This window comes from Lepisosteus platostomus, chromosome 12 (assembly GCF_059453375.1).
Source record: "Lepisosteus platostomus isolate fLepPlt1 chromosome 12, fLepPlt1.hap1, whole genome shotgun sequence".
NCBI classification, from domain to species: Eukaryota; Metazoa; Chordata; class Actinopteri; order Semionotiformes; family Lepisosteidae; genus Lepisosteus; species Lepisosteus platostomus.
In genome coordinates this window covers 18043881-18069282 of record NC_142622.1, presented here as the reverse complement: position 1 = coordinate 18069282, position 25402 = coordinate 18043881, and the positions used below count along the sequence as shown (strand labels likewise).

At 37.6% G+C, this 25402-nt stretch overlaps 1 protein-coding gene across 4 annotated transcripts in view; it reads left to right on the top strand.

The window, feature by feature from the left end:
* Nucleotides 1-25402, top strand: part of nfatc1 (nuclear factor of activated T cells 1) — a 106702-nt gene that overhangs the window by 62620 nt on the left and 18680 nt on the right. For 2 of the 4 annotated variants that reach the window (XM_088601264.1, XM_088601265.1), the window contains exon 9: nt 7045-7740. In XM_088601264.1, the coding sequence (XP_088457390.1) occupies nt 7045-7740 (696 nt within the window). The remainder of the gene's footprint in view (nt 1-7044; nt 7741-25402) is intronic. The other 2 variants (XM_088601267.1, XM_088601268.1) reach the window with 2 other exon arrangements.

The window sequence follows — 25402 nt, the reverse complement described above, 5'->3', positions numbered from 1 at the left end:
ACATTGGCACAAAGGCTGTTTCATAAACCTAGCAATTATATTAAAAGATACCTTGGTTACTTTTATTCCATTATATATTTTCCTGTAATTTCAGGATCTGTTTATACTGTAGTCCTATTCCAAGGGAATTAATGACTGGCAGCCTCTCTTTGTGTGCCCCAGGATTATAAGTATTGCAATTGGTGTTAACAGTCAACACCTGAGCTTGAATCAAGAATGCTCCCTTTGACTGTTCATCCTTCAACAATGGAGACGCAGGCTGTCTCGGCCAGCTTGCATTAACATCTATATTCTGTACATGGCCCTCGCATACTGTTCACATCTGTGAGCTGAAACAGTGTATCATCTTAAGGGGCAAATGTGCAGGTACAAGCCATGGTGTACTGTAGACATTTGTTTTAGGCACTTCCTGATCTATATGATTTAGATTCTGGTATACTGTATTTAGCCAGCTAATTAAATTGGCAGATGATACCAAATTTAGGAAGCATCACAAACACAGAAACAGAGGTTAACTGTTGTAAACTTTGCTGATCAACTTACCACTGTTCTGCATAGAGATTTGGTTTTTTTTCCGGCCTTAGGCTATGACAACCCTCTAAAATAATGTCATCCTTATTGGTGGCTTTGTAGTATAAACTAAGGTGTAGGAAAAACATACATTTTTAAAATGGTCAGTTTTTTGAGTCTTACAATATTCAACTGAGTATTTAGAAAATTAGCATATTTTCACAGATTTAGGGAACAAAAAGGTGTAGCTATTGTACATTATATCTTGCAGGTTGAAAAAGACAGTCAAACAAGACAAACAAGAGCTGGAGAAATGGCTCTCACAATACATTGTATATCTGGCACAATACATATCTGGTATCTGGCCACAAGTAAAACTCAGTGAAGATGATACCTATCCTGAAAGCCTGATGTCAAGTTGATTTGTGAAGATCATGAGGTTCTTTGAAGACCTCATGATACAGAGAACTTTATTTAAATGCATGTAATGTAATCTCGACTAACATCTTCTTCCTGTCCAAATCGTCTCCAATTTTTTTTCTCACTGAATAAAGCCCATCTGAAAACTCGCAACTGTGTTTAAGTGAAAAACATGTTAATGTTATTTCCATTTCCTTCTTCTATATTGTCTCCAGCTTGATTGGCATAATCATTCTTTTCTAATAACTTCCAGTAAATTAGGAGCAAATTCTACTCTGCAGCAAAAAGCATTGACAATCCTGCTTGAGTTGGGTAGTGCTTTCTTTAGAGAAGGCAGATCTCTGCAAAAAAGAAGACTGCTGGATTTCTGAGAGACTTTCTTTGGTGGTTGGAAACAGGAGGATTTTTATACAATTTCACAGGAAAAGGGAGTACAAGAGAAAGAATTTGATTTCTATGTGAAAGTTGTCTATCATGAATGTCTATCATGTGTTTCTGCATGAAAAAGCTGGTTGATGTACTGAAACTTTTCCTTATTGTGGGTGGCTTACTTGTATCAGTAAAATTAAAACTCATTTCAGGTCAAGAAATCATTGCAATTCTTGAGGATTATATTGTATAGCTTGTATAGCTTTGTTGCATCACTACACGAACATAGCGGGATGAGTGTTTTATTGCGGTCCGTAGTTTTATTTGGGTGGGCATGCTCACATTTTGCATAAGCCACAAAAATAAGCTACAGAACCTTAAAAAATGAATTTCAAATAAATACAGTTAACATGCTGGAGGAAAATAAAATAATGAATTACGAAAACAAATCAATCTAATAAATGACTCTTAGTTGTTCATTTCCTGTCAGCTCAAACCATTTGGAGGAGGTCAGCTAGAATTGTTCAAATGTCTTTCTTCCCTGCCAGTTTTGAGCCACTGTACACTCCAGCACCAGTCGTATACCCCTATTTCTCATACATTGTTGTCTGAGCAGGAGGTGGAAGCTGTAAACCCCACAGGCCTGTTTAATATTCACCAGCCCTGGGAGCCAGGGATTTTCCCTGGAGGTAGGCTGTAGAGACCTTGGGGGCTCTTACCTCACTCGAGCGTCGCTTAGTTCCAAAGTAGACAAAAAATGACGTAAATGCATTTCCCAGCGAGAGTCCCCAGCTGTACCAGTTCTGAGTCCAGAGGATTGCCGCTCTTCCTTGCAGTAAAATACCTACTGCGTGAGCTCTGCTGCTGCTGTCACTAGTCTTTTTGCACAGGTGCAGTACAGCATTTACTCATTAATCTTTAAGGGTTTATTCCAGTGTCTGTGTGCGAGTTCACAGGAATTAGTATTATCATAGATTAGAAGAACATTTTGAAACTACTTGCAAATCTACTTAATATTTTAACATTGTTACTGTTGTTGTTGCTGTTCTATGATTTACAGTATAAATGTGCTACAAAGTAAATTTAAACACTTAAAGGGTTAGTGAAAATGTCTAGAAAGTGCACATTTATATGAATTAATGAACTGCCACTAGAATTGTAGTTGTACTCTTTAGTCATGTTTCTATGTAATGATTGCAATGCACTTGAATAATACATTTTTTCAATAATAACAAAAACGAATCAAAAAAGAAAAATGGCTTCACTTGTGAAATGTGTATCTTAATGGGAGCTGGGTCTCTGTCTGGCACAACTAGAGAGTGTGCCTACCGTACCAGGGTGTGTCATCGCTACAAAATGATGATAGGCAAGTGTATTTCCTTGTAGCACTGTTGAGAAGAGAAATAGTCTATCCTTCTAGAGCTGTTGAGGAGAAAATCTAAACTAAGAAATCCTAATGCTGTGAAAGATGATTCTTGATACAAAGAGAAGTATTGAGCTAACGTTCGACAGACACCTATTCCTGGTAGGAGTTGCAGTAACCTGGTAGCGTAAGGCACAAGTGGGACCACACCCTGGTTGCCATACCAACACATTGCAAGGATTTTGTGGCAAATATACTATAGACAATATAGAGAATTCAACAATCAACCATCCTGCGGTTTGGGAGGTGGGAGGAAACTGGTTCATCTGCATAAAATCTGCTTGGAACTAGGGAGAACATGCAAACGCCACATAGAAGGAACCCCTAGTGTGAACCATGCCCAGGATTCCAAAGCTGTGAGGCAGCAGCACTAATCGCCTTGCCACCCACAAGGAGACCTATTTAAAGTAAACTTTACTTTGGAGGAGCTGCTGAGGCTGTAGTTTGTGAAGATATTTGGTAAAACAGCCAACCACAAAAAAAACACGTTCATTGGTGGATACGGAGCCTCTGGGTATTTGCTTATGTTCTTCTGTGATCGTTACATCCTAGAACCCTTAATCTTGTCCCAGGCAAGCCTTTTCTACTTTTTATGCCACTGATACTCCCAAACATGTCTGCTGGTGCTACGGCAAACATTTGCACTCCCACTCATCTTTCTTTGTGCAGTGCATTTAAGTGCTGATAAACACACTTCCCCCCTCCCTGCCAAAATAGGAACATTTGCTATTTAAAAATTGAGTTTCTGTGGCTTGCATCATCAAGATGTCTCTGTTCAAATATTGTTCATGGAACATGATTAGAAACAGAGAGCCCTCTTCAAAGAGTCCTACACAAAATGGGTAATCCACCTTTTTTTGTCTGTCCTCAAGAGCTTTATGATGATGTAACCAGGGTCAGAATGTGTTAAGGAGGAGAGGGGTTGGGAATAAGGGAACAGCAACAGTGTCCTGGAAATTCAAAATAAATGCAATTTACAGACCTACAGCAGCTCGTAGAAGCTGCCAGGGGTTTTCAATATTCAAGTGGGGAAGCAAGTCCTCCAATATAACGACGATAAAAATAACAGAGGCACATCTTAAATAAACAGGATTGTGAAATGAACTGCAAGCGGTAACCTGCAAAGGCTCAAATATTTAGATGTAGAACAAGAAGGAAAACAAGAGCAGAAGCCAGTGCTGCCCTAATAAATCATCAGGTAGGAAACAACAAGACCGCAATCCAGGCGAGCAAGCAGAAGAATTTAAAACACATGCTATTATGGAATTAGTATCTGTTAGATGTGTTTAGATTTAAATAAAAATTACTTTGAGTCATTAGTTGTACAAGCATAGCAGGAATAGGTGCTCACTATAAAGAAAAAAAATCTGTGAGAAGTTCTTCTAGGACAGAATGCCTTCTGATTGGAAGGACCATATGGCCTTGCCCTCTAAAACTATACTTACAAAGAACATAAACAGAAGCAGATTGAAAGGTATAACTTAATTTTTTTTACTTATTTGGATCCAATTCTGGAGCTGTATTTTCAGCTTAAAGCTTCAGTATGTGTTGGTAGTGATTCTGGCAGCAGGGAGATGGGATGAGTGGTATTAATTCTTTCTTGTCCCTGCTGGCAGATTTATGAAGCCTTTGAGGACTACTGTGCCCATTCCTAATTCCAAAAACCTGGATCCGGGCCCACCCGCCCAGTTTTGTTGTACTTAGACATGTTTATTTTAAAAGCTTTTTATGTTCTTCAGGGTTTTTTTCCTGTGGGCTTTGCTTTTTGTGTGTTCCATTGTTATTACTGTTATTTAAGACCGTTTTAATTATCTTTTATGCAGTGGAGCTGGGATGCTGTACCTACTGTTGCAATAATAATAATAATAATTGCTTACACTTATATAGCGCTTTTCTGGACACTCTACTCAAAGCGCTTTACAGGTAATGGGGACTCCCCTCCACCACCACCAATGTGCAGCATCCACCTGGATGATGCGACGGCAGCCATAGTGCGCCAGAACGCTCACCACACATCAGGGAGGAGAGCAGAGTAATGTAGCCAATTCATAGAGGGGGATTATTAGGAGGCCATGATTAGTAAGGCCCAATGGGAAATTTGGCAGGACACCGGGGTTACACCACTACTCTTTTCGAGAAGCGCCCTGGGATTTTTAATTAGCACAGAGAGTCAGGACCTTGATTTTACGTCTCATCCAAAGGACGGCGCCTGTTTACAGTATAGTGTCCCCGTCACTATACTGGGGCATTAGGACACACATGGACCGCAGGGTGAGCGCCCCCCGCTGGCCCCACTAACACCTCTCCCGGCAGCAACCTTAGTTTTTCCCAGGAGGTCTCCCATCCAGGTACTGACCAGGCTCACACCTGCTTAGCTTCAGTGGGTTGCCAGTTGTGAGTTGCAGGTTGATATGGCTGCTGGCTGGGATACTGCTAGGATAAATGAGTACATACCAGTATAGAAAGAAATTAAATATTTTGCACACAGTTTGGAGGAAATCTTTTAGTGATTAGTTATTTTGTTTTAAGCTGACTGTCCTTCCTGTTATATTTTTGTCATTTAAAAAGTATCCTTTAGCTTCTTTGTTTGCTGTTTTTTTACAGTCGATTTTGAGTAGAATAATCTGATCAATGTGAATTAATGATTTATCCTTTTTTGGACTTAAATAAATTAACTATTAGTTATTATTCTAATTTGTTATTAATTATTTAAAAAGTTAGTCTATTATTAATTATAATTAATAGTTGAAAATACTAGTGAAGAATTTGGCTAGATTATGCTGTTTGTGATATACATTTACAGTAAGCTTTGAATGTGTAAAAGACATTTGCACAACAGTGTACAGTCTGGGGAGGGGAGGAATAATCTTAGGTTACTTTCCCAAATATATTATAAATATTGTGATATTTGTGATTTTGTTTAATTTATGGTGTTTAAAACCCAGGTTTTTTGCATTTATTCTTCTGCTCTGTAAGGGACTATTACTGTGATGAGGAGAAGAGTATGGAATTAGTTTAATAATAAGATATAATTAGAAGACAGAAACAGATTTTATAAAGATTTGTGTTCATTTTCTGGATCTCAAAGGGTAACCATGCTTGGCATACGTGAGGTGTAGTCCATCTGTCCACCCATATTTGTCATCATGCTAGCACAGAAGGTGTCTCTTAAAACCATAAAAGTAACTCATGCAAAAACAGTAAATCTGTGGTTCCCAATTATGTGGAGTGGAGTAGGGCCTTACAGCCTAGAGAACTTACAGTTGCTGCCTGGACTCTGGCCTGTGCTGTTAGCTGACTGTAAATAGGCTTCCCCAAGCAGTGACAGTCCTAACTAGGGCCACTGGGATTGCGTAGGTTCAAAGTCAGCCATGTTCTCATCATCCTTCTGTGCAGTAACCCCTGACAGCCCCTGTAAGCTGTTGGTGTTCTCATGAGAACTGCATCATTCCTCCATCAGTTCTGTGTGCTGCGGTCTTAACAATGTGAAGAAAAATCCTGTAGCCTGGAAGTGATTCCAGAGAGTGTGCTTGTGATGTAATACTTAATTATTCTAAAGTAGTTTAAAATAAACAGCTAAATTTATGAAAGTTATATGGGCCTATAATCTTTAAAGAGCCCAAGTATTTCAAAAACAGTAGATTGGAAAAGCTACAGTATGGCTTAGCAAGCAATTATAAATATTATTTTTGCACAGATGTTGAAACTCAAACTTGCTGTTCCTTGCAAATGAATTTAATCAGTTACTCTAAGCATCTTTTTGAATTAATCAAAGTGAATACTTTAGAACCACAACAACATTGTGTAGCACTTAGTTCCTGTTAAACTTAGCATTTTTTTTTTGTTTTCAATTAACTTGTCTGCATTTCCTTGAGCATTTCCTTTAGTTTAAATGAGGGTTCCTGGGATCTGCTGAAATACACAGATTGCTATTTCATAAGAGGCACAGTCTGTCTTGCAGTCTGAGCCTTGCTCTTTTCTGAAAGCAAGTAATTAGTTTTACACTGTGGAGCCCTGGGGTCTAAGGCTCCTGCTGCAGCGAAATGTTTAAAAATATGCTTTTATAGGATATTAGAGCTGGAGGAGAATCCAAAGAAAATAGGCCTTTTGAATATTAGAACCAGCTGTGACTTTCTTGTGCTGATGAGTCATCCAGTTTTTTAGTTTTTTTTTTATTCTTCAACTGGGTGGGAGAGCTAAGCGACTGACACACAGAACTCTCATTCAAGAGCTTGTTTGTTTTGCTGAGGGTATCCTAGCCACAAGCCCACTTGTTCAGTCACATGAATTCTGAACGTGTGTTTATTCAATTTTTTTTTCAGTTCCAATAATAAAAACAGAACCGAATGATGACTACGAGTCCACCCAGCTGTGTGGACCGGTGGCCTCTGGACTGAACGCGCACTCGAAGTCGTACTACAACCAGCAAGTGTTGACCTCCATGATACCCCCGGACCCCGGCTCTTGTCTGGTGGCCAGTTTCCCTTCCTGTCAGCAGAGACACATGGTGATGCCACCTTCCTCTCCGAGCTCCAGCCCCAAACTCCACGATCTCTCTCCCTCCGCCTACTCAAAATGCCTTTCTGGTGGGCAGAACCAGTTGGCTTCCCTTCAGCAACCCACAGCAGGCGTGGCCACAATCCAGGAGGTGCCCAGTCGGTCAGTGGTGGTACACCCGAGCTCTCCCGATCAATCATCTCTCATCATGCTGCAGCCCCAGGTGAGTCAGCATCTGAATGGCAGCTGTTCTCATGGTTACCAACAGCCAACGCTCTGTCCCAACAGTCCTTCTTCTTCTCCGGTTCCCTCTGCTGCCCAGGAGCCATCATACGCCCAGGCCTACAGTCCGCCACAGCCTGTTGCCATGGGGCAACCACTGCCCAAAACACAGAGAAATGGCTCTCCCACAGAGCAGCCAGGGCCACTGCCGCTGCTGCAGGAAGAGAGCAGTCAGCATTCTCTGCCTGTCACAGTCAAGCAAGAGCCCCAGGATCTGGACCAGATGTACTTAGATGATGGTAAGTGAAAAACAATACACAGGCTCCCATCAAGCCCATTTATTCAATAATTTGTTAATTATGAATACACAGGCTCCCATCACCCCCAATCTATTAATTAATTGGTTCATTATTAATGAACTGGCTCCCATTATCCCCATTAATTAATTAATTAATTTGATTTTTATTAATGCATTGACTGCCATCAACTTGATTTGTTAATTAATTGGTGAATTGATACACTGGCTCAGATCAACCTGATCTATTAATACATTGGTTAATTATTAATGGACTAACAACCATCAACCCGGTTTATCATTTGGTTAATTATTAAAGTACTGGCTCCCATAAATAGATTTATTAATTGGTTAATTATTAATGCTCTGACTCCCATAAACCCAATTTAAACCCCCCAGGGCACAGTGGTGTTGTCAGGGACACCAGGCCTACTACACCTTGAAGTCAGTGTTTACTTAAATACAGTATTAATCCACTGGCTCTCATCAACCCAATTTATTAATTAGTTAATTAATAAATCCACTGGGTTTTATGCAAAGTTTTCTTCAAGGGTCCCCCAACAAGGAAAACATTGCCTTCTTTTCTCTTGCCAGTAATTCAGTTCATCAGGGCTTAAAGATATGAATACAGCAAAACAAAGAAAAAGCTTGCTAATTCATGTTGAGGAATCTGAAAAATTATTGTGCTTTGAAATATTTTATTCATAAAATATATTTGTCTGTACACTTAAAAGAAAAGAAGTGCATCTTGAGGCCAGTAGCGAAATAAAGCTGACACAAAAAATTCCTCTTTTACATAAACTTCGACTATAAGCATTGATATTTTCCTGGTCATTCTGTATCTGCACTGGCGTAGGTTGTGAATATTTGAAATTCTTTGTCCCCCCAGTAGTGCCTAAATAGGTTGGAGTAAATATCAAGATTGAGCGGTTGTCACCAAGATTGAGCGGTTGTTAAAAGCAGCGTTTCTCAAAAGTGCACAACTGCTCAGAAGCTTTATTTCAGATACTAAAGATCAATTAGATCTCTTAAAAATTTTAAAAAGTGATGTTCTGCCAGAACTAGCAAAAATTAAGGTAAAACAGGAGAAAAAAAGCAGCAACACACACATTGTGATCCAAGTTGTTTATATAAGGCCTACTGAAGGAAGTAAAACAATGGAGAAGTGTTTCCTGGTGTGGTCTTTTTCCTATTCAGAGAAAATCAAAAAGGTTTTGCTTTTGTTGGGACTGACAAGAAGCAGGGTAATTTTTTTAGATTCATTTTTTCCCACTTTACATGCTCTGCAATAAGGTTCTCATCATCGGACTCATGGGTCAAAAGGAACTTCTGGCTTGCATCCCAGTTTCTTCAGAATAACTACTGTATTGTATTGTCACTTGCTGCGTTGGTTCCTATATTAACTGTAGAAATAGCCTTGTGCATTGTTAGGTTTGTTGGTGAACATTCAGCGATCATTGTTGAATTGTGATTAATACAACAATACAAGAGTGGAATCAAGTGAAGTAGGACACTATTAAATCTTAGGTTTGAAACAGGTTGTTTTGTCAGAAAGACTGGCTTGGAGATGAGACAAAGTATTCTGGTTCCAGTACGCATTGACTAGCAGTTTGCCTCTGATATACAGTATACATACCAACTAAAACATGCATACAAACTTTTTAACTTCCAAATGAATTCTGTGTCAGCACTTAATTTTCAGTGTGAGTATAGGTCTAGATTTTATCCTAATAGTTTGATATCAAAAGTAATAATTTGTTTATGTTTTGAATGCATTTTCTTACCAAAGGTTTTGCCAGTGTCAATATGTTTTTTAATGCATTGGGAAACAAAACAAGTAATGATTATTAGGAATTGCATGGAATAATACAATGTGATTCTCTAGAATTAAAAGCCTGAAAATAACAAAAAATGAACTAATAAAATTAGAACCATCTACTCCAGTAATATTATTAATCCAATTATTAACTGATTACTAAAAACAAGAAGTGACCTTCCTGCAACTCATACAGTAAACATTTGTAGGTGTTGTTAAATTACAATGTCGGCCATAGCTTTTTGCTATCCTAACACTAGTTCAATTTCAGTAGTGTTTCATGGAACAGTACTTTATCCGCCAACAATGAGCTGATGAGAAATAAAAATTATTTGATATGATGTCAAAAAATGGACACTGTAATTTGTTAAAAAAGCAGTTATTCTGACAAAAGAATGGTTGTACAAGCGTTTGCTCCCAAATAATCTCCTTGTCCAGAAGCACACGTCTTCAACTTCTAAGTTGCACTTTCTCAGTTCTGGATGTCAGGATTTCTGAAAGGGGTGAGTTGTTGGACCCCTGTGCCAAGCCGTGAGGAAGGTAGTACAAGCAAAAGTAAATCCACGATAACAAATCCAAGTCGTTAGGCAAGAGCGAAGTCAAAAGTAGGAGAACCAGGTCGGGTAGTCAAAGGAGTCAGGTCGAGAATAGTAGTGCGCACAAACAAAAGAAAGCTGTGGAAGACTTCTCAATAGTGAGTGTGGGTAAGCCAGTGAAGAGTGTTTAAATATTGAAGAGAGAGAGACATGGTCGGTTAATTAGTTCCTGGATGAGCGTGTGTGGAATTTAGCACACGTGGGAATGCCAGGGAGCTTACGGGAGAAGGTACGAGTCGTGACACTGGCAAATCTATTGCTTACGGCTGTTGAAATGTTGCATACTGAGTTCAAGGATCAGAGTGTCTAGGTAAAGCTAGTGATGCTGCCATAGTCTAGACATTGCATTAGACATTAGTGCTTGTGCATATACAGATAACATTGATGGTGCAAAAGGAATTATTTCCATGCTGAAAAAATCCCATGCACTCAAGCAGTCGTATGTACAGTAGGCAACCTGCACTAAGTAAATTTCAAAGGTTTTTGTCTCTTGCAATCGAGAATTGCTTGTCAGTATGGTTTCTAAAAAAGTCAAGTAAATAGGTTTCTGTGGTAAATACTTTTTTAGTCACTAGCTTATAAAAGGTAAGCATGACAAAATATCTGTAAAATTCTTTTTGTGTAAAAGTAAAATAGGTATAGTTCTCTCATTGGTTTCCTCATACCTACAGTACAGTAGTTTGCCAGCGAGAGTGTTTCAGAACATTCGCTTACACAGCTTTAAGCTGACCAGCACCCTACTGACTACACCATGACAAAAGCAGGGCTCTCCCAACAACATATGAACACAGTTCCATTGGGACTTTAGAGGCTTATTCTAGTTGTAAAAGAGTAGCATTCATGAGATCAACAGTAGGCAGAAGTATATGTGCACAGCAGCTCGAAAAGAAATTGGAGTGGAATTGTAATTGAGTCAAACTGTAGCTGTCAGCACAACTGCCTCCATGATGACTGCTTCTGTCTTCACCTCATAAATAAACAGAAATCCAAAGCTATGGGCCTGTTGTCAGCACTGCAAAGTGCCCTCAGAAGTACTCAGATCTATCAACATTGGGCATCTTCTTGTGAGGAACACTTTTTTCGGATACGTTTTTTTTTTCCCCGCACATAACAAAATTAGGATTCATCTTCTGACTGGGCTAAATGTGAACAGAGAATGTGAGGTAGACACCATATTCTGTATTTCCTGGGGATGCTTGGTTACTTTAAATAATACACATGAAGAGCTATGGAAACTGTATACTGTAGGTTAAAGGCTACTGTATGTGTTATTTTATTTTCAATAAATTAATACAAAAATAATCTGCAACCTAACACTTCTGCTTCAGTAATGCAGAGGATTACAGCATCGTCTTTTATGTAGGATGAGGGTGACCATGTGGATTAGGATGTAAAGGTTGAGGGAGGTGGGGTAGGGGATGATGCTAGTGGATGGATACTAAGCTATGAATGCTGGAAGGAAAATATTAATGAATCCCGACTATAGAGGAGGAAGTTAACATCAGTGACATTTGGTCTTGTGAGCCTTAGTTTCTAACTCTGTTATATGGCGTAAATCATGTAAGAAAACTTAAATATGTTCAATCAACTTGCAAAAAATAAAATTGAAAAGTGAAATATTAAATATGCACATAAAATTCAAACTTTTGTCTTCAAACCAACACCAGCAAGAGCTTAAGGGCAGTGTTTTTATCTTTCATCGACGTTTGCTGCTCATATAAAAGCCTGATAATTGCAATCTGAAATCCTTCTTAATACGTGCTGTTTGAAACCTCACAGTTTTGGAAGGAACAAGTTCAATTTTAGAATCGTGCCATGTGTTATGCCATGTCTTCCAGTTTAAGACACTAATGTGCACTTAATTGATTAGAGAAAAGGCATGTACAGTAAACATGGATTTTAATGTTATTTTAAAATTGAAAGTTATTACATAAAAAGAAATCACAATGTACTTTTTGATTGTTTCAATGTCTCTTAACACATACAGCATTTTCCTAACTGAATGTGATGATGTGCCTTTTATTGGTGATGTTGCTTGAAACAAAAGACTTCTGACAGGTGTTAAGATACAGTATATGCTGTACTGTGTAGTGTAACAGCCCATACAATAAAGTTTCTAAACCTCACAAAGTTTTCAAAACTATAGCAAAACGATGTACAGTCTGCAGCTACAAATGTTATTCTGATAAGTAATATTAAAGCTTCTTTAAAAATACACTTAAAGTTAACATGAAAAAAACACTTCCTCTAAAGTGAATGAGGTTGTGTCTTGATGACTCATGGTCACACTATAAGTGAGATATTATGTAACAAGGACACTCAGAAAATAATAAGTGTAAAAATTGAAATGTGTTTAGAAGTGCTATTTATAAAGTATTTTGCTTGAAAAAATGTAATACATTATTTTACTTTATATTAACTTCATTAAATTCCGAGACAAAATGAAAGCAAGGTAAATTTGTATAAGTCGATGCATCCTCACCTAATCTGCTGTCACTTTAGCATAACGAATTTCTATAACCTTGTGGAATATATCTGCACATCATATAATAATAGATGCATTAGGGATTCTCCGGAATTTTGTATTGATTGCCGAAAGATACTGGAGTGGCTCCTCCTGACCACAATAAATGGCGCACTTAACGTCATCTAATTTTTAAATTAGTACCTTTGGTTAGTTCATGGAGACCCAGTAAGTATGTGGTGGTAATAGCATACTTTGAATTTGTCTACCAAATGAGGCATTCCCATTCTCGACATGACATAAATCTGAAAAAGTCAGGAGACGTGGGTTTTCCTTTTAGACTCATTACCCTGTGTGCTAGTAAAGGATCCTCTAAAATGTGATTACATGTCTTCACTAGACTGTGATATAGCACTCACCACTAAGTGTCCCAGTACAGGGTTGGTCCTTTGAGTTAATAGGATACATGAACTACCCTTGAGCTTAAAAATATAATTTAATCCCATATGTTACAAAGAAGGAAATGTCTTTCAAAGGTCCGTGTGTGTTAAATCCCTAACCAGTCTCCAAGAACCCTATAGTTACCAGTTAAGAATGCCTGAAATATGAACAGTTTAATTAAAAAAGAATTCCGGTTAACAAAATGGTAGACATCAGAATACACCCAGGGTTCATGAATGAACATTAACCAGTTATCAGTTGAGATTAATGGGTATGACAGCATTTTTTATATTTTGCTACTAACAATTTATAGAAGCTTGGTGAAAGAATGAGCATTCGTTGGAAATGTTAAGTAGCCAGATTTATAATGTGACTGATTTATGTGTCTCTTCTAATAGGTCACGTGCTGTTGAAGGAGTTACATCATAATGGTTTTTGTCTCCTGAGGCTCCCACATATTATATTTATATTTTGTGCTGTTGATGTATTTCAGATTGAACTAGACACGATAACATCCCTTTGTGAGACAGTACAGTAGATTTATTGTCTGGGCCCCAGCCTGCTCTGTAATTTATTATTTTAGAGGCAAATGAATTAAACTGTTAACTTTACTAGTGATATAAACACGGGTGACTGTGTCAAAGGGAGTAACATGGGTTAACATATTATATGTATATATTTCTATTCATTAAAAGGAATCCAAACTGTTTGAAGTAACAGTCAAAATTCATGAATGCTTACATTGTCTCCCTAAACCAGAAAATTTACAAATCTGTAAAAGATGGCAGAGCACTCCTAACAGAGCTGTATTTTATTGAACAGATTGTTCATTTCATGCGCATGTCTCAGCTGAGAGAGTATCACAGTCAGCGATGATTGACAGAACACCTTGGGTAGGTGGTAATAGACTGTGTGTGATCATAGAATGTGTTTCACTTGCTCCAGACATTCATTATATTATGCTTTGCCCAAAGTTTACAACTCCAGTGTGGATACTAAATGAAAATACATAAATCTAGTAGCTTAATTTGGCTATACTAGACAGCATCAGATAGACAACAGTAATCATGTAGCTGGAAACAAAGCTACAGTTGGGGATGCGGTTATATTCACAGTGTGTTTGTGTGAATGCAATATAAATAAGGAATTAAGTTTCCTTAACTCTGGGACTTAATTCTAGATTCCACTTATTTCCATTAGGAATTGTTAAAACTGTATTGTGCTTTGTGTTCTAGTATTCTTCAGTGTATCACAGTATAACTGAGATGATTAGATACTACTTTGAAAGCAACAGTTCAAACACTAGCATTGTCCTTTAACATAGTATAATAGTAAACTAAGGATATGTTCCCCTGTTCTGTATTCTGAACTGGTTTCATCTTCCTTGTTTCTGTTTATTGACCACAACTCAATTAGTTTTTACTGTTTTTACACCATCCATTCTTCTCTAACACCTCAGATACTGTACGTCTCAAATATAGGCCCATAACAACACTTTATTTTTTGTACTTCTTACTGATTGTATTGTGGTTTAACTGGTGACTTTAAACATCTCTACTTCATAGAAGAATAAACAATCATAAAAGAGAAAAAATGACCAGTTTGATGCCAATGTGAGTTTAATTCTATTGGGAATGACGTACTCATGTTGTTTTCTAGAAGTAAGAGGGTATTCTCAAGTAATGAAGCATACATTTCTGACATTGTATTTTTTATATTATTTGGATTGGATATAATGTTTTTAGAAAATAATGGTCATAAATCTGTAAGTTTGGACTAAAAAGCACAAGAGTATTTCTGACCTCTCACATTATCAATTTAGATGTTCAAATCGAATCATAAGACCTTTGGAATAATGTCCTCTTAGCCACAGAGCAGAAATCTGAGTTGGTTCATACTAACTATAGTTATAGTTATTTATAGTATAATCAATATTTCTTACTCAAGTAGATCAGGTGTTTTAAATAGATTTTAAAAAAGAGTTTCCAAGAGGTACTGTACATCTAATAGAAGGATTTCACAAAGGGTACTGCCTGAAATTTGCAGCTTTCATGGGGTTCAAATGGTACAGATCTACCAACTAGGGTTTCGCTAGTTCATATGCATCCTGTGCCCAAGTCCAGACATTTTCACCCCATCTAAAGCAAGAAGACCCACTGCCCTCAAACAATTTATGGACTAGGTTTTCTACTGGACACAAAATCTAATTATTTTCAATGTGGGTTGCACAATGCTCAAGGAAGCTTCAGCAAGTGCTGGTGTTGCAGTCACAAGCCAACTCAAACAATAATTGATCATTGCAATATGGGGGCATGAAAGGTGAAAGAAAAATATGGGGGATTGTGAAGAAAAATAAAAAGTTATTTTTTGTCATGACAGGGCATTTGTTTATCATGAGAAACATATCTAAATAAGTTAGCACAGTTTGCTGGCCTTACTCAGTTTTTGGCCAAGACTATACCTCACCTTGTGTGGGAACAGTAGTAATGGTTTACAAAAATGAACGATATCTTGTAAGTCAGACTCATCAGGGGAACAAGAAAAAAAGTGACATAATTTTCTTGTCCTTATTTGGTGAAGTTGGGCTTATGTGTGATCTCTTCTTTGGATTGGAAATTGCCAACAGGAAGAGACCAGGCCACAGTTCAGCACTTATACAACTTACGTTTTGAGACAAAGAAGTCACAGTATTGCTGAGGGTTTAGTTTCAAAGCTGTGTAAAGATCTGCATAATACCTACTCCAGAAATGTTTTGTGTGTCTTTTCACATTAGAGTACAAAGTGAGTAATGATATCATGAAAGGTTTTTGAATGTACAGCAGCCTACTAATCAGAGTGGCAGATTTTTGCCAGCTGTGTTTCACTACACTGAGATCTATTCACAAAGAGCTGTTTTCATGTGTGCAGTACATACATATACATAACTTTAACAGGTAGTCAAAAATGGCCCATAAATATTTACAAAATTGAACTTTTCTGCAAGCCTTATGACAATGTTGTGTCATAAGAATGGAGGTCAACCTTCAATTATGTGCTGAAAGTTTGCTTTACCTCATATGTTATTTTTTAAAATTTGTTCAATTTTAAAATCAGAAACAATCTGACAATCTTTTACCACCACATGTCATATGCCAAGTCAAAAATTAGGGCCCCGGAGTTGTACCATGGAATAATACCCTGGAATAATATCATGATTATGTAGCTGTTTATGGTTCTGTGTTTTTTATTTCTCTTCAATGACATTTTTCTTGTGACAGTTATCGGAACAAGAATGTCGAGTTCTGGTCTTGCTAGGTCACACTCCAACAGGTTTTGTGGGTCTCTCACATCTGGCAAAGTTAGACCAAATTTAGTGTAACACAGTACATAAGAGCAGAGGTGAAAGCAGGCAGTCACTATGGCCCTCTAGGCTTAGACACCCCAGATTTTGAAGTTCCATGATGTTGTATAGAGAAGGCCTGCATATCAAAAGCAAAATGTTGCTTATGTTGCCTATATATTGTCAATACTTCTATACAGCTGTTTTGGAGTGTTTCATTGCAAATCGGCACTTTCATTCTTACAGTACATAATTCCTGATTATTAAACATAAAAATAAATGAGAAGCTGGTTGTAAGCAGATTCAGGAAAGAAGTGGAGATGAAAAACCTACAAATGGCGTAACTTTGTACTACTGAACTAAAATTGTGTCTTTATTTTTTTAGAGGTGGCAGGCTGATCTTTCCTCAGTCCAGATGTCATTAAAGCCACAAGCAGGTTGAAAGCTCATTTGGAGAAAGACACTCTGTCTCTCCCGTCTAATAAGGCAGCCGTCTGAAATTTCTGAGGATCCCTGTCCGACATTGCTGGTTTCCCTTTGGAGGCAACAAAAACCTTTCCTCATGGAAACTTTTACTCATCTGGCTCCTTGCCCAGGGCCAGGTCCTCCGCAAACCTAATGATGATTGAGAGTGTACATGCTGCGATAAAACATGCTGAGTCGTTAACATTTCAGGGGGCTGGAGGTTGGCGCTGTGGCTAGGAATTAGTGAGGGAAAGGGGAATCATTCATTAGGGTGAGGACTTTAATGGAGATGGCTATGGAGCGAGTGGAAGTGGTAGACCATTTTGATGAGATGGTTAAGTCCGTGGTTAGAAGCTTCGCTTTTACAATGCTCAACCTGTGACCTCAGTAGTATTCCCTGAAAGAAGGGCCTCAATAACCCCCTAATAGATGCAGACATTTAGTGCTCTCTGTTGGTTAAGTGCAGTGTCAAGACAATAATGTACAAGAGGCCACGGGCTGCTTCTCAGTTTATTGGCAGGTAAACGCAAATGGTTTTATAATTTATGATTTTAAAAGGGATATAGATTTTTTTTCTGCTCTGTTTTAATATTCTAGATCCTGTATTCCTGGCACTCACTGAATTCACGTCAAAGTAAAAAAAAAATGAACTTGGGGTTTTTTGGATTTCTGGGACTGTATTGGAAAGAAAACTTAAGATTAAATCAAAAGTGGGTCTCCAAGCCCCCAGAAGGCTTAAGCAAGGGTTAGACGGCTAGGAAGACAATTATTAATCAAAGGGCAGATTTATGCAGCAGATGTGTATGAATCTGGACTCACATTAAGCTCTTATGAAATAAAGGTCTATTGTATAGACAGTGACATGTAACTGGGAACAATTGTTTGAACATAAAAGCCTATTGTGTACCGTATGCAGACACCATAAACCCGTATACCTATTGAATATAAAATGTGTGTATATTTGACCATTTTCTCTTGTAAGTTTAAATAATGTTGCAGATGCTGCCCATCAACTTATCAAGAAGAAAAGAAAATCTGTGATTCATTTTGTTTTAAAGTTTGCTACTATTTTGAAGTGTACTTATTTTATAATCTGCAGCAACATAGAGTGTAATGTTAAATGGGAAATCACAGAATTAATCAAATGTTTTTTTAAAACTGGCAGCAAACTTTTACCCAATGCAAAACTCAAATTTGTCAGTAGATGTGTGGCCTTTCATCTGTCTGAAGAATTCACCCTGCAGCAATATTTTCAGGGAGAGTTCTGTGACACCTGTAGGCAAATCATTGTCAAACCATTGGACTCACTTAGAATGCTCTACCAGTGCCCAACATCTATGATTTTAATAGATCGCTTACAGCAATTATTGAGAATAATACGGTATTTTAAAAAAATCAGTTCCAGAAGCACTTTGTTATACTTACACTATATTTATATATATATATTATATTTATTATATACTGTATATGTTATACTATATTTATAGTATATGTTTTCAACACACAAATGCAGTAAACAAAGTACAACCAGCCTTTTGGCATTATTACAAAAGTTATTTCAGTAACCCTTTTCTAAAGCCTCCTTTCTTTACAAGGCATCACAAAGCTCTGCTTAATAATACATTTTGAAAGAGACCATTTCTATATTTTTTTTACAAAAGGTCAGTTTAAGTATTTGGTTTTAAGGCATTCTATTACAGCATTGAAGTGATCAGATCCCTGGAAAACAGCTTCTTGTTGCCCACAGAATGTGGCCAGACAGTGGGAACATGTGAGTTTGGCATCAATGGACCAAAGGCTATGTCTAGGGTATAATTGGACAGCTTAGTATTGCTAGGAGGACACATGGGCAGAAAGCAGGATGACTTGTATATGCTCCAGACATCACTGGCTTATGTCATTAGCTGACTGTGATCAGATGTCTGGCTTTCATTTAATCAATATTCGTTTGCATGTATGATATGATGCAGTGGATAAGACCAGGGGCCAAAATATACTGTCAAATTCCTTTTGAGTGTCAGGTCTAGATGTCTTGAAGCAATTTTTGCTTTATAACAGTAGTCACGTTCCAGAAAATAAGACACTGAAACGGACAGATAGAAAGAAGGACAGATAAAAGGACAGATGTCCAGCTGGAAATCAATTCTAATTATAAAACAGCTTTCATTAAACACTAAAAAGGCAAAAAATTGTTTGTGCTGCTCCTCTAGAATTGGTGACAATACTGGAGTGTACTTCAGAAAATGTCAGACAGGATATAGGACAGGATATATTAAATTTCAGACACATTATACCAACAAAAACAATGGGGAGTTAGATGACAGAAAACATCTTTCAATTTTTTTAAATTAATTACTTAGTAATAATACGTACCTATATTATTACTATAATAATAATATGTACCTGCAATGTGGGGGACATTTCTAACAACAAAACCATCTGAACCAATAATCCTATTGTGCAAATTATTTTTAAAAGTTAAATTTATAATCTTCATGACTTCACAAAGTAATATACTGTATACAGTATATAGTACTCTTGTCATAAGCCTTTCTGCTTTACAGTATGTGTTTAAGAGAAGAGAAATAAGAGAAACAATTATGCTGTTGCAGGTAATTAAGCGAGATTAATTAAATTCATCAACTTTATCCTACACAACCATCCTACAAAATGTGACAAAAGTCTTTTTCTGTCCTAAATATTTCCAGGTAAAACATTTTAATCCGTTTTAAACATTAAAGGCTGTATTAAATGTCTAAACTTGTTGTGCTGCACACTTAGAACCAACAAGTGTTCTCCGCCTTTTATGTCTCGTGCTTAATTTACGCTTGCTCAGTCTAAATCAATTTTGACCCTCCACTGAAACTGCTGCACCAGCTTGGAAGATGGAGTAGAACACACATGTGTCCTCTGAGATGCTGGCTTTGCCAAGCCATCTGCTTTTCTTCTCTCTGCACGCCAAGGAAGCAAACAGAAAAGCTATTGTGTCAACTAGATGAAGCTCAGATTGGCAGAGGTCACTAGTACATGGTAAACCAGAGATAAACCAGCCAGTACTATGACACCAAAACCCTGGCAAGAGATAGGGCACTTAAAGTAATTGCAAATTAAGTAGCTGTGCATTTCTAATTGAAAACTGTAGGCACTTCTTTGCACATATTTGCAGGAATCTAGTACAAGACAAGTAGTCATATTGTCATCCTTGAAGAAACAGATGGATTAAACAGCAACTCCTCTACATTACGCAGCTAGATAAAAAGCCTACACTAATTTTATCAAATGGGCTACTTCAAAGCTCCTATCTCCTACACCTCCTTCCCCCGCCTTTAAGAATGTGAGATGCTACACAAGTAGAAAACTAAACTAGCCTAGATTTGATAAAACAATCACCGATGTGCCTTGCACTTGCCTTCCATTAAGAGGCGTAAGAAGCACCTGATCTGAATGGAATTTGCTATAGGCAGAAACATTGAAAATTAGTATTTAATGAATTTATTTGACAAAAGCAAATGAAAAAGATATTAGAATTACATCATATAAATGATTATAACAATAACAGTGATTACATAAGAATCAAAATATAAAATTGGACACAGATCACTCCAATAAACCACGTTAACAGAGGTCAGTCTGCAAAGTAAACACTAAGCTCATTAATGGCTGGCATGTTGGAGCTTGTACACATTTGCAGACTTAAGGAGCAATGTAAGAAAAACACAATTAGTGTGGGCTGTTTATGAGGTGCTCTAAAGAATCTAGAAAGCAACTAAGAATGAGTGTGCGTCTATGAAATATAGATTTTCATATGTGCTTTTGAAAGAAAAAAGGTTTGAAAATTTGACAAAATTATTTTCTTATACAGCTGCAGTAATTTCCCAAAGTCCCCAAATGTATTTTTTGCAATTTGTGTTGTCTGCCTTACACGATGATATCGGTAATGTCTGCGTTTCTTGATGTTATGAGCTGACACGAGCTGACCTGAGCTAACATGAACCCCTGCAGGGACTGGTGTTGGACCAAGCCACTTCTTTTTACTTAAGTACCATGGAAGACACTGGGTGAAAGGCAGTGTATTTAAGGCCATGCTATTATTCATTTTAGACTTTTAAGATGAGGAACTAGATATCATGTTATGATTCTATAGGGAATCTTCTACTTTTAGTTTAGTTAGTTTTATTTTAGTAGTAGGGTCTCTACTAGCTTCTTACCAATTCTATAGTGCTTTGACTTTGCATTTAATCTTTAATGTTAAATGATGCCATTTAAACAAACAAATTCCTTTCATAATTCCAGCCACTCAATCATATTATCTTCAGTAATGGTGAAAGAATCTGTCTGGTGAGTAATTGCTATACTATCTAAATAAATAAGGTTTTTCATGGCTATAACTTGATGTAATTGGATACAATATATTGTATATTTAAAGAGAAATGTGGAAAGACCAGGGATGTCTAAAATATACTGTCCTGGTGAAAGAATTAATTTCTAATTCATTCATGCTGTGAACTGGTAAGCATGACACATAAACAACATAAATGCAAACTGATGCCACCAAACATTTCTAAACATTTGGAGATTGAGATCCCTGTAGAGTCTGCCAAATGACAATCAAAACAAAATACTGCTGAATTTGTTGTGAGTTTGAGGTTAGTCTGTTGGTAGCACTTTGTTTCTGCATTAAGGCACGCATGAAGTTAACTGGTTAGCAACAACCTGCATAGATCCTGGATATCCACTGCAAATCAAATTTTGGATGTGCAGCTATTACTCACCTGTGCTGTCAATGTACTGTATGTGTGAAGCATTCAAAAATGCTTTTCAGCTCTCAAATGGCAATGGCATCATTAGAAGTATTTAATAATTAACGTACATAGAGTATTGTTAAAGTACTATTTTGTTCACCAGACTAATTCCAAACTAATTATACTTAACTATACCTTTCGCAATTATGATGCTCTTAATTTAACGCAAATAAGATGGCATACTAGGAGCAATACTCGGTCCAGGCAGTCTACTACCTAAGAACACAGGGCTGTTTGGCCACTGAAGTAATAAAATCCACTTTTTTACCCTGTTACAGTCATCACCCCCACCCCCCCACCTCCTCCTCTGCTATGCCTGCTGTGTTTTTTTTTCCTGTGTAGACAAAAACATTGATTACAGGGGGACACTATATCGGCTCACCGCCAACTTCATGCACTGAACCCCGATTTACCGTCTCTGCGCTGCTGCTTTTTCTTTGTATTTTTTTCTGTTTTTGGTTTCCGTCCCATCTGTAGGAACCTCAGATCAGGCAACCCCCAAAGCTCTATCAGACAACTGCAGCTGCTGCAAAGCTTGGATAGGGCAGGAAATAGGTTCCGGAAGAGAGAGAGGGCTTGCTCCAAGCCACAAGAGAGAGAGAGATGTTGAAGAGTTACCTTGGCGCTTTTTTGTTTCGGCTTCAGCCCCCACCTTGTAAAACTCTTCATTTTAAATCAAAACAGGCCAGGGCCCCTAGAGGTGTGTGTGCCTGTTTCTCAGCAAAAGAGCCGAGTAGAGGGCGGGTGGGTTTCTTGTTTTTTTTTTTTTTCATTTTTGAGGTGGAGAAGGGGTGCTTTCTCTTGAGTAGTCACCTCACACAGGTCTGCTGCTGGGTTATTTGATACTACTGTGCATTAAGCACAAAGTACTGAGCACCCAGAAAAAGGTCCAGTTGCACTAAGGCTAAAGAGGTGGAGCTGATGCATGTGTCAAAAAGATGGATTTGTGTGTATTAGAAAAACAGATGAGAAAATAGCTTATGTGTTCTTGAGGTAGCCACACTTAGCTCATTTTTGTTTGGGTTGTTTTTTTCTCCTTCAAGAAGCAGGAGCTTTTTATTCATTCGCAGTTTTTTTTTCTGCTGCTGTTGATGTACTTCTTTTTCGCTTTAGTTAAAAAAAAACTTCTAAAGGAACATTTTGCAGTACCTTTTCTTTTACATCACTGTGATTGTGACCGTGAAAAGAAGATTGAGTCGCTCCAGTAGGTTTTATAGATAGAGCTATATGAACATTTACAGTATATATAATACTGTACAGATGTGGTGACAGAGGCATGATGACAAAATGTCTGCAAAATGTCAGCCTGACCCATTCTTTAAAAATAAAGCAAGTGAGTCATATAAATTGGATTTGCTACATAAAATGTGAACATCATTGCTCCATATATTTGAAAATATTGTTTAATCTGTACTGTAACACCTAAGTTCTGGAACAGATATACTGTATAGGATCATTTTATAGATTCACTGAAGTTATAGATTCAGTTAAAGTTAAAATCTCATTTAAAAGGCATTTTAAGGTAAATATTTAGTTGATGCTGTAAAGCTAATCTTTTTCAAATGCAGTGTAAAGCAGACAGTTCAGTGGACAAAACTGTGTGTTTTCATCTTACAGGAATGATTAGCTCTCTCTGCAGGATGGCAATGAAGTTAAGAATGTGTTTAGGACTGGTATGATCCAACCAAGCTCTAAATAGCACGGGCATCCCCTTCATTAAAGGCTATTAAAAGATTTCTAATTGATGTGTTTGATATCACTTTCTGTTGAAAGATATGCACTATTTCTGCGTACATGGCAGGGTGTTAAGTATATGACATTTTCAAACACGTAAAGGGCAGCATTCTGTATTTTAATTATAGCCCCCTTATGAGTTCAGTGAAACGTATCCTGCAGTGACGTGGTCTGCGGCCAGTCGGGATGGGGAAAGCCAGTGTTATCTGCTGCACTTGGAACAGTTCCCTGACTTCACCGTGCTCAGGCGAGCAATGGGCCTTTAAAAAGCCCTCCTTTCTTCACAGTAGCTGCTGTCACCGGCCCATAAACTGCTGTATATCACCCAAAGTTTTAACACCACAGGCTTTCAGACAAACGTTCCCTCGGCACACACCACTAAAGAATGAACAAGCACAAGCGAGCCCTCTGATGAACGAGTGCCGAGTCTTTGCTTTTGTCTCCTTTTCATTCTTTGTTTTCCTCCTAGCCTTCTGTTTTCCCTCTGTCTTTTCAGTCATGTTGCCTGTTGCCAGACCCCCATTACGCAGAAGCTATTTCCTCTTGGCAGATGACTAGATGACTGCCAGAATATTTGAAGAGAAAATTATGTGGCAGGCAGTGTTCGGAGACTGAGCTAGGGGGAAGCTGTGTCTCCCCATCACCTGCAAATATCCAGTGGTCTCTTGGCGTGCGCTGTACTCGGCTTATGGAAAACAGCTTTATTTTATAAGGCTAGAAATGAAAGGATAGAAACTAAAGGGAAGGCAGTGGTGATGCACTCCATCTTTCTAAAGAAAGTTGGCAATTTCTATGTTTCAACTAAAAGAGAGAAAGTGGTGATCAAGGTGGCAGGTACCACTACAACTGACAGCCAAAAACACCAACACAAAGAGCATATTTCCATTCTTGAATATTTACACAGTGTACTTCCCCATAACCAGCAGAATAGAGACAGTTGTTGTAAGAATAAAGGTAAGATCTCAAAGTGCTTTACAGGCCATGTGCTGTAAATCCTTTGGCCCCTTAACTAATAAAACTTTCTCTTAGATTCTGGTGCATCAATTTTTTTTCCATTAATGTCTCTGGCACTTTAGTAAAAGCCTGTTATCTGTGAAACACTGTGATGACGTATTTCCACGCAATATAGGTCTTCAGAATGTATGTGTTAAGCATGCAGGCAATTAATAGTTTAAAAACATTTGCATCTTACAAATCTTACATGTCTTAAATCTTACAATCTTTTAGAAAACATAAATGTCAATCGGTGTATGCTCTTTGCTGTGAATATAGAGCAAATTAAAATATATTTTTCCAACAATGATATTCTCTTACAATCAGTGATTTAGAAACTTTGAGCACCTCATGTACTGTAAAAAGAATACTATTATGGCAAAGTATAATCTAAGTGGTCCACCTCCAAAACTAAAATCCAGGCAATAACAAAGACATTAGTGCTGTCTGTCTTTTTGCGTTGATTATTTTCATTCTTTTCTCAGTCAAAATCTGTGCATTTCACTCTCTTAGCTTTTTAATAGAAATGTTTTCCATTAAGAATAATTTTACTTATAACAGTGTCCAAGAACAGATTTTAAAGCTAGTTACAAAATTCAGTGGGGGGAAATATAACCTTAGAGTAATGCTGTAAAGCTCATTAATGAAGTGCAGGAAGAAACAACAAGTCCTCAAACACTTCTGTTCATTAGCATAAAGTTTAATTTACTCATAACACAAAATTGCCCTTTTTTGACCAGAAAATGTTGGATCATGCTACATAGTCCATCGTTACTGTTGAAGCTTTAAAGAGTACAACTGGTGGGTAGGCAGCTCTAATTTGTAGATGACATTTATGCCTCAACTGATGGGTATATTGAGAAATATTGAAGCAGATTATAATCCCAGACAGGCAGGAATTCGATCATAAGAGATATGACATACAGATGCAGCCATTCAAAATATTCATTTTGGTTGCACAAGAGGGGTAGGGTGTCTTTAAAAATAGTAGATATTTGTAGAAACTGAATGGCCAGCCATATCTCCAGGTTTAAAT